A 10256-nucleotide genomic window follows, 5' to 3' on the forward strand; every position below is an offset into this window, starting at 1 on the left:
GCGGTTTGGTGAAAGACCGACTTTGTATTTTGTTTGCTTCAGCTGCTCCAATACTTTGCCAATTATAACTCTGGTGCGATATTCGACATTGAAATCGTAGAAAATTCGACGTCACGGTCGGACCTGGTCGATGCCTGATGTACGATATGCATAGTGCCAAAGTATGGTATATCAAATTCCAAATGGCTCTGTCCGCGCACGGAATGGTTCATTCGAGTATCATCGGGCGCCGCGTCATTGCAGAGTATGTACTTGTCACCCTCAGCTGCATCAGCCTCAATCTCAACAAATCGCCTGAGTAGCTTGGCACGGTCGGACCCCTGAGAGTCTTGATTGCGACGAGAAAGATTGTCAATACAGCCAATCACACAATCGATGATCCCGAGATCTTGGGGTCTTTGGTGTTCAAGGAGATTTGCGGACCCCAGAGTGTGCCCTTCGAGGTGGGATAATAGAAGTGCGAATGTAGCCGTCAAAGCTTTGTCATCGAGGCCACGGTAGGACGGCGATTCGTGGAGTTTTCGGAGAATGAGATAGCGAGCAAGAACTTCTCGGCTTGCAGAAACGATTGCCATCTTGCTGTATATCTGGTCTATAGAATTCCGTTGGGTCTGGGAAGCATTCCAACGCAGAACTCCAAGGAGATACGGCTGATGCACGAGGATCAGAAGATAGTATTGATGTGATTGCAGCAGAAGCTTAGCAGTTCTGTCCATTATGCTTGCCTCTGTTTCAGCACCCTCAGTGGTGGGAGGAATCCACCAAGTTGTCGGAAGTGCCCGCGCGGCATTCTTCAAATCACGGTCGAGGCTTTCTATCTCTTCCTGATCTTGAGTGGCACCACCATTGCGGATATTGCCATGCCTGTGAGCATGTTGAATGTGTAGATTTCTTGCAATAATGCGCTCAGAGATTGTAACATGGATGCGTTCCAGAATTTGTGGCGTAACGCTCTGCAAAACTTCATTCTGTGCCGCAGAAGTTTGATCGATAGCCGAGAATGGCTGTCCCAGCATAAGTGACGTGAACCGTTCACTGTAGAGGATCTGGAACAAAAGAGACTCGGCTCGAGGGCCAAATAATTCATCCTGCTGGTGTACCTTCATGAGATGCGCTATGTGGGAAGCTCGTTTAAAGATCAAGCGCGCGGTGTCCATTTGTCCCACGCTTATATGATACCGACTTTGCAGCAGGAGGGTTTCTAGCCCATCAAGCGATGCAACTAGAGAGTCCTGAGACATGACTGAACGGGAAGCAGTCTCATAGTAGCGACGTGCTGCAGAATCAATGGGCTCTTTCAGGCCTACTTTCGTTCTCTTCGACGCGCTATCATTCATTTCTCTGAGGCAAATGGCTAGTCGGATGAGCCTGTGAGCAAAAGTGATAGGATGAGCAGATGATGTATGATCAGGTAGTAGAGACTCTCCCATCAACGTAGAAAAGGCCTGCTGGTGCGAGGACTGCAGTATTTGAAGTGGTGCATTATGTAGCTTGCTGCTGTTGAGAATAAGTAAGATGACATGAGGAGCAGGTAGGACTGAGGAGAGATATCCGGTGAGGGATGGACCTCTAGACAGTCTTTCGTGACCGATTGCTCTCAAGGATGACGTTCGTGTGGGATCGAAGCGTCGAAGTTCCAATAACTTTTGTTGCGACTGCCCTCTAGTAAAGTTCCCCTGCTGCCTGACGAGTCTATGCACAATTTCTTCGACATTTCCAATGCGACGCTCAACTGCTTCGTATGCGTCATTCGTATTGTCAAGAACATCCTGGCTTATGCATGGTAGGCCTCGGTATTGACAATACACGCAGATGGAGTTGGACACTGGTCCGAACTCACACCTTCTCTTGCGATGCTTGCATTCCCAGCAACTAAATGTGCCCTTACGTACTTTCCTTCGCTTGGGACTTGGGGCATCATTTGGTCTGAGATGGTTCGTGGGCGACATTATCTGATGACATTCAAGGCCATTTAGATGAGTTGATGTCCAGGGGGGCGGAACGTGCCGCCTTCCTAAAATGGCGGATCTGGCCGACTACACGTGACCGGAATTTAGCCACCTCCGGCTAAATCATTTGGCATTTCATGTTGTCAGCGCTTCGAACAGTGAAAAGCTGTTCAGAGATTTTGATCCTCGTTGCAGATCTGTCAAGTATTCTTTGACCCGGTTTCCGACGTGATCGGCGCAAGGATGAGTGAACGAGGTTCGGAGATCGTGTACCGGGCGGAAAATATTCCGATTCGCTTCTTTAAGGCATGTCGGTGGTGCAGGAGACAGAAAATGCGGTGCGATGCGCGCAGTCAAACCCCTTGCTTCCGCTGTCGTTCAACTGGTCGGGACTGCATTCTGGATCCCATTGATGACGGCCGGCGCCGAAGTGACCGTCGGCGGAAGACTACAACCCCCGCACGGTAGGACCCTGAATAAAATAAACATTACCGATATGAAGCGAGACTAATGAATCAAAGGAGCCAAGCCAATGCAACTCCAGTTGATCAGCGGACTGGGTTTCATACCCCGGCTTCCAGAGACCAAGGGTTCTCTCCATCCAACGTTCATGATGGTGGATTTGACTCTTCACTTGATTCTTTGCCTGAGTCCACTGGACTTAACAGTCTTCAAAGGTCGTACACAAGTGACCAAAATGGGCCCGAGCATCAGCAATTAAGTCCAAACGAAATGATTGCACCGGCATCAGCAGTGCACTCCATGTCAGTGAATCTGCTAGGCTCAAATGATGTAAGTGGTGCTTTATGCCAGAGGAAAATTTTGTATTCTGAAACTTTTTAGATATTTATGGACAGCTCAAACAAAGGCGACTCAAGAGGCGATGTAATTGATCGAGGAATCGTCAGCGAGGAGTTCGCTCGCATGATGTATGACCGGTATGTCGAAGGACTCCCCTCGCTAAGTATCTATTATTTTTTTGTATTCTAAATGCTACTCAATTCAGATTTACGGGTGGATCAAAAAACTTCCTTGGGCTTTTTGATCCCATTCGCGACACATTTGACTCCATTCGGTCACGGTCTTTGTTCTGCTTCACGGTGATCATCTACTTGGCTAGTCGAGCTGTATCAGATCTTCGTGGAGACACACATATGCAGCGTGTCTTACAAGATGAGGCACAACGTTTGGCAGAAGACAGTTTCTTTGAGCGACCCACTAAACTGGAAACAGTACAAGGGATGATTCTCCTGGCAGCTTATTCCGAGAAGACGTGGTTCTCAATCGCTCTTATTCTCCGCACGGCCTTGGATTCCGGGTTGGAGAAGTCACTGGACACATTGTTATCACAAGAGACCGTTCCCCGGAGTTCTCTCTCTGCTTCTATGGCGGAACGTCAACTAGTATGGCAAACAAGAACATGGTTGATTAGCTTCACTTTGGAACTGGATGTTGCATCTGGCACAGGACGCAAGTCTCGAATTGCGGAGGTTGATGTCTCGAAGCTACGCCGGTTCCTTGAATATCCACTTTCTCTACCTGGCGATATGCGAACGGTTTGCATCATTGAACTTCATCAGCTACGAGGCAGGTCTACTGACTCGACTTTTAGTTCATGGGAAACTGACTAACTGAAAATAGGCAATTTCCGCTTTGCTATTGACAATGTAATGACGGTCGATGAAATTGTTACAAATAGAATTCCGTCCATCATGACCCGACTACAAGGCTGGTTCGCGGCGTGGGACGAAATTCATAAGAGCAAGTTTTCTCCAAGCTGGATTCGAGATTTCATAACTGACCGAGACATGAAGACAATGGTTTCCACGAAGGGGCCTTCCAACGCAGTAGCCTCAAGCTTATGTTCAACTATGCCAGAATATTCGTTCTTTGCGCTTCGCTCGCACGAATCCAGAAATTACAGCCAATTTACACAGATTCGAGTTCCGAAACCCTGGATCAGAATGTTGTTGAACTGTGGCGGTCTTTGGTAACGACAATCATGGACCAATTGGGATTTTTGATCAACGAGCCCTCTTATCGTTGCCAATTAACATGGTCACCAACATACCCAGCTTTGACCATTGCGTTTGTTAGTAAGTCAGCTCAATTCAAATCATCCAGCACCACCTTACTAACCTATGCCTAGCAACATTCGCTCTCAGAATAGCCAGATGGCGTCCAAATTTAATCAATCAAAACCTCTTACTAGAAAGAGCAGAAAAAATCTGCGACTTCTTGAAACAACCCCCGTACCCTGACATCCACCGAACGGTCTCGATCTTTGTCAACTACGCACGTGCTTTGATTGCTAGCCAGCGTCCACAAAGTAGCGATGGTGCAGATGCGCCCAACATGTCCGATCAAGGTGACGGGCCACATCCGTCATATTGTGATGGCCCTATGGTGGATGCACCTGCTCCACCAGCAGTGGGTCCCCTCGACGATCGCTATAAGCACGGTCTTAACACACAGACAGATAAGGATTCAAATATGGTCTCAATGCCAAGTGGCGATACATCTGCACCCAGACCGCCCCTCTCTCGGCTACCCGGCACGATGGAGGCACCGAACTGGACTGTATCAAACTCTATTGCTGATTCTTTTGGTCTTTTCGAAGAAGGACAGAACGATATCTTCGACTTCTTGCCCATGATGCCGTCGATGCCACAATAGTTTAATATTTTGCACATAGCTAATGACAATCAATGTTTGATCTGATTGACTTCAAGTCGTCATGTTTGTGGATCGAGCTAGGTAACTGAAACGTTGTACAGTGGATATACGTGGCCTGGTACACTAGACCCTGAAATCGGCATCACAAACACCAAATTGGGCCGCCACGCAGTCCAGTATGATCTTCACATGAAGTCTTTAGTCACACTAGTCCCAATTCCCCATCCAAATTACTTGTATAGCGATCAATTCCCGCGTCGGCGCCTGCCGTCCAGGCCCGGGTCCTGACCGGTCCCGCGGGTGGATTGCCCTAAGACCCGGTCCCGCGTCGGCGCCGGTGCACATCGCAAAATTCTTGAAGTATAACCCACGCTCATTGGCTTGCTGTCTACTCCAACATGATAAATCGAGGCGTTATGCATGTCCAACGAGTTCTGGCCATGGTGAGTCAAAGATGTTTGAAGATTTTATCTGGGTCCATCTGTTGCATTGACAATTGTAAACTCTGTTGAGGAGTATATGTAGCGGTGACATCCTCTACCAGACTTTGCTTTCAATTGAATGCTTCTACCTTCTTATTCTTGACCTGTTTTCTTCTTCTTATGATTCAAGATGGCTATAGATACCAAACAATCTTTAATTGCTCAAATAGCAGCTATACTTTCCTCAGGTACGATCAACGTACTTTTTGTGAATTCCTTCCCAATCTCTCTGACACATGGCAGGCAAGGACCAAAATCCTGCCGATGATATTGCCGCTCCAACAATACCCGGAAAACATCACAAGGGAGATAAAATCTACTCAATAGTCGAAATGTCACCAGATGAACTCCTTGTTGAGTTTCAAGAAGGCTCACCCGAGAGTCCACCGAATTGGGCATTTGTAAGCATTTCGACATATTATCCTCAGAAATGCAAAGGAAACTGACCGCAGAACCAGACTAAAAAGATCTACAACGCGCTCGTGGCCCTATTCATTGTTCTCAATAGCGGGATATCAACTGCACTCCCCAGCAATGCAGTCCCCACTATCATGCAGGACTTCAACCAGTCCGGAGACTCGCAAAAGGTATTACCAACGGCTGTGTTCCTGATCGGCTATGTGCTTGGACCTCTTCTTTTCAGCCCATTGAGCGAGACCATTGGGCGGAAACCAGTTCTTCTGTGGTCGTTCAGTGTCTTTGTCTTGGCTACGCTAGCTTGTGCTTTTGCACCAAACTGGCCTTCTCTTCTAGTTTTTCGGTCAATTTGTGGCCTTATGGGCGCTGCGCCTCAGACAGTCATCGGTGGTGTTTATGCGGATTTGTTTGTTGACTTGCGGAGTCGGGGACGGGCTATGGCTGGATACATGTCGGTATGTCAGCCTAAATGCATTAATTCATCATAGAGATATGAAAGTCTAACAGGAAAAAACAGGCGGCGAGCTTTGGCCCAATTTTAGGGCCTATTATCTCTGGATGTTCTGTCAAATATGGCTGGCGATGGACTTTTCGCATTGACCTGATCCTGACTGGTACTACCTGGCTGGCTCTTGTATTCATGTCAGGTACGAAAGATTGTTTGCTGAAGATTTTGAGCCAGGAACTGAAATTAAATCACACAGAAACATTCACGCCAATCCTTCTCAAACGCAAGGCTGCCAAACTACGGAGAGAAACAGGCTTCAATAAATACTTCACAAGACAAGAACTGGACTTAGAATCGAGATTCACGCCCATGGAGATCATTACCCGCCCTATTATGATGCTTATTACCGAACCGATCATCCAGTCTACTGCAATCTACATCTCTCTCGCTTACAGCCTGGTCTTCTTCTACTTCCAGGCCTATCCGATTATTTTCCAAGGCAAGCCCCTCAGACAAAGGAGAAGATGAATAAAATTAACATGGAATTAACAGGAGTCTACGGATTTGACGTTGAGAAGACGTCTCTGACTTACATTCCAAGTACGTTCAAACATTGCCACTGCTAGTAAGATTCCAAGCTAACCAGACACAGTTGGAATTGGAGCCGCAACATCAGGTTTTGCCACTCTCTACTATGACACAATATACGAGAAAGCCAAAAAGCAAGGCAAGGAATGGACCACAAGCCCCGAACTTCACCGACTGCCCATGTCCTTTATCGCCGGTCCTTGCATTGTGGTCAGCATGTTCTGGCTCGCATGGACAGCAAGTTCAAACATCCACTGGGCCGTGCCCGTAATGTCCGGCTTGGTCTTCGGATTCGGATACCAAATCATCTTCATCTCGCTCTTAACATATGTCACCGATGCATACGGAATCTATTCAGCCAGTGCATTGGCAGCTTCCGTCATTGTGCGAAGCATTGCTGGTGCACTTTTCCCACTGGCTGCTGACCCAATGTACAACTCGTTGGGAGTATCATGGGCTACATCTCTCCTTGGATTTATCAGTCTGGCTTGCATTCCTATTCCCTTTGCTCTTTTACATTGGGGTCCTTTGATCCGGAAAAGAAGTCCCTTCTGTCAACGACTACTCAGAGACAAATTGAAATCCAGTGGATCGGCCACTCCAGTGGAAGTATGAGGTATTTCTGATTGTGGTTGCATCGAGTTGCATCTATACCTTATGTGTTTTTTGAGCGTTTTACAATTTCGGGTTATTTGCTCATTCACATGCGGCATTGGCTGGGCGTGGAATATATCATGACTTAATAGATAGTTAATAATGCAGTCTTTCTTATATGTTTCATGACTTTTTCAATGCCAATAATCGAGTTCTGTTCTAGCGGTGGATCGGATATATCGACACCTGAATCTTAAGGTTTCAGGGGCTCGGTCCACTTTCGGCAAGTTCCGGCAACAATTGAACTCCAGTTATTTCACATCTTTCAATGCTAGTTGCTCATAACTCCATAGCCATTTGGCAGCACAATAAAGTGATCACACAATTGAATCAAAAGTGGCGATAGGGGTTGGAGGCTTTGGCGCGCCACAAACCCTGCTAAAAGCCACTAGGCAGGTCGCTTAGGACCCTGATGAAATTAAAATTGAGGTTTTGTAACGGGGGCCAAATCCTAAAATAGCCTAGATCCAACTCGCACCAAAACATCACCAATCAAAATGTGTTTTGTTGCGGCTCTAACGATTCGTCTCTTGGTATGCATAACAAACGACTTTAAGAACCAAGCGCTCTCCTTTTCTCTTCTACGTTGGCTTCCCCTTGTAAAACAGACACAATGTACTCTCATCTCCCAGCCCAGGGTACCACCGCCACGATCGCCCACTGCAAGGCGCAAGATCTAGCTATCGGTGCGCGATCTCCGCCCACTTCCGCGTCGTATGCTAACTGATGCAGTTGATCGTCTTATTGAGCCTCAAACCATCGTACACTTCTTGGAATTTGCTCTTGGTCAAGGCCCACTTCCAAATGGCACTCAACCAACTGTGATTCGCATGAAACCAGAAGAAATCTCTTCTATTCAGACCAACTTCCCCCCTGGATCAAATGGCCACTCCATCCTCGATCGCGTTATGACGCGAATCGGGTCCGAGGAAGATGGAAAACGCCTGTGCCTGATCGGCAAGAACATCCAATTCCTGAAGAGGCGGCTATGGGAGGGCGTCATCCCCATGACCCAACAGCGATGGCAAGAAAAGCAGCTCGACCAGCCAGAGCATTTTGATTTCGCCTGTCAGCACCTCAGTGCTGTCATCGCTGTGTTTCAATATCTGAATGAGCCAACAGTCAGAAACTATCTCTGCAGCACGTTCAACTTGATCTATGACCATTGGACCGAGTTGGATACTTTGCTCAATCAAGCTAGAGCAGAGAAGGGCGAGGAGCGCATCAACGTCGCTGCTCTCTGGACAATGTACATGGCCGCGCTGTTTGAGATGATGACTGAGCGGGCTCACAGATGGGTGATAGTAAACGTGAATGCTCTGCGCACTCCCCTCATGAATACCCTGATTGAATATCGCCCAGTGGACGAAAGCGCTGGTCCGGATCAATTTCAATGGAAACTCACCGATTCTCTTCATATGCTGTCGCAGATCGGCGCAGATGCAGATTACACCATCATGATTCCCATGGATGGATTCAAGGGATACACCATTCCTAAGCGGACTGGTCCAAAGGGCCTGCTTACTGAGGACTGTTACAAGCGGGGAAAGGCATACCACGATCGCTTGAAGCTCCTTACTCGTGAGTACATATATAGAGGAATTGTGGAATCAAATTCCTCGGGTCTTGGAGGACATCGCAGAGAGAATTCTGGGAGGTCATACCATGAGTCAGGCGTGGCTCAGATCCAGGGTCAGGCCCAATTGAGATTAGAAACGCGTGGGCCGCCAGTTGAGCCTATCCCACGGGAGCCATGGATTACATCTAGCGAGAAGATGATTAAGGCGTCATTGGAGAAGAACAAAGATGAAAAATTCGGGATGGCTGTTTACCGGCTGACCTATGGTCAGACTGAGGCTGAATGGACGGCATTTGTCAAGAAGCTGGATGCACACGTCTCTGACTGGGGAAAAGGTCAGACTGGTAGCAGTGCTATCAAGCCAAATCTTAAACTTCACTGGTTTGATGGAAATGATCTTGGTATTCCTGAAAACGATATCGATGCAGCCAAAAAGTGAGTTCTGATGCTGGCCCTGTTATCATTAAGACACTAACGCTCGGCCAGACACTTTAACAGCACAATGAACAAAGACGAGGACCCCGAAAACCCACAGCTACAGACGAGAGCCTTCTTTGCCATTGACTCGGCGTCCTATGCTTCATATGTCACCAATTTGTACGGCCCCTCAACACCAACGGTCATTCCAGGTGACTTCACAGGATTCCTTCTCGCAGTTGACCCCGACTTCGATCCAGAAGATGGCATCGAGCGTCCAGACGAATCACCAGAGTACATTGGTCAAATGCGTGTTCTAGGTAGCCTCATCTGGAGCGATCTGTACTCATTGTTCTCAGCCCAGGCAGTCCAACTCGAAGACTTCTGGCCACTGGCAATGGAACATCCCAATCAGGTGTACGTCGGGCCGACAGTACCATGGCAGCTATACGGCTGGAGACACCAGAGTCAAATGCGTTGGCTGTTGATACGAGAGCTAGTGAACGACTGGAAACGCAAGATGGGACAACAACCAGAATTGCCTCATCCGCCGGTACCAGTACAGGAAACAGAACCGACGGCCGTGCCTTTTCCACACGCTCCAGTACCAGAACCAGCATCAACAACAGCAGTCCCACCAACATCAGTACCGGAGCCACAGCAACCAGAATTACCCAGACCTAACCAGAACAATATTCCTGTTTCGCTAGAAGCGGCAAATCCACCCGAAGAAAATCCTCACGTTGATACCGCCCTTCGTTCATATATGCTGAACGATTTCCGGAGATACCTGCGTGCCAATGGTCAGGATGTTCAGGCAGCTATGGCTACTGAACTGCTCAGTCTACAACCTGGTGAGCAGCCAGACGGGGAGCGTATGCGACGGCTGGCGGATGAAGAACAGCAGCGACAGGAACAGCGGAGGAGAGATGGACTACCTCCAAATGATGAGGATCGTGGGGAGTATCAGCCTGAATGTCCGTTGCAGTAGATGTGCTGTTGAAGGTCAAGTGTAAAATGTGTTACCCAACTGCCACGCGCACGGT

The 10256-nt window shown here is 48.0% G+C and overlaps 4 protein-coding genes across 4 annotated transcripts; 3 read left to right on the forward strand and 1 right to left on the reverse strand.

Moving 5' to 3' along the window:
- Nucleotides 1–62: 62 nt before the first annotated feature.
- On the reverse strand, nt 63–1337 carry N7508_006293 (transcription factor domain-containing protein; the record flags this gene model as incomplete). Its single annotated transcript, XM_058464359.1, has 1 exon — nt 63–1337. The coding sequence occupies one exon, from the start codon at nt 1335–1337 to the stop codon at nt 63–65; it is 1275 nt and encodes a 424-aa protein (XP_058318212.1).
- Nucleotides 1338–2681: 1344 nt separating this feature from the next.
- Nucleotides 2682–4625, forward strand: N7508_006294 (fungal specific transcription factor domain-containing protein; the record flags this gene model as incomplete). Its single annotated transcript, XM_058464360.1, has 7 exons — nt 2682–2741; nt 2793–2887; nt 2956–3352; nt 3417–3540; nt 3591–3796; nt 3865–4045; nt 4099–4625. The coding sequence occupies 7 exons, from the start codon at nt 2682–2684 to the stop codon at nt 4623–4625; spliced, it is 1590 nt and encodes a 529-aa protein (XP_058318213.1).
- A 718-nt stretch (nt 4626–5343) lies between these two features.
- Nucleotides 5344–7175, forward strand: N7508_006295 (MFS transporter; the record flags this gene model as incomplete). Its single annotated transcript, XM_058464361.1, has 6 exons — nt 5344–5508; nt 5566–5979; nt 6042–6171; nt 6229–6394; nt 6472–6572; nt 6625–7175. The coding sequence occupies 6 exons, from the start codon at nt 5344–5346 to the stop codon at nt 7173–7175; spliced, it is 1527 nt and encodes a 508-aa protein (XP_058318214.1).
- A 652-nt stretch (nt 7176–7827) lies between these two features.
- N7508_006296 (uncharacterized protein) lies at nt 7828–10201 on the forward strand (the record flags this gene model as incomplete). Its single annotated transcript, XM_058464362.1, has 3 exons — nt 7828–7900; nt 7947–9228; nt 9280–10201. 3 exons carry the CDS (start codon nt 7828–7830, stop codon nt 10199–10201), a joined length of 2277 nt encoding a protein of 758 aa, XP_058318215.1.
- Nucleotides 10202–10256: the final 55 nt, after the last annotated feature.

The sequence above is a fragment of the Penicillium antarcticum genome (genome assembly GCF_028974205.1).
Source record: "Penicillium antarcticum strain IBT 31339 chromosome Unknown utg000006l_segment0_segment0, whole genome shotgun sequence".
NCBI lineage: Eukaryota > Fungi > Ascomycota > Eurotiomycetes > Eurotiales > Aspergillaceae > Penicillium > Penicillium antarcticum.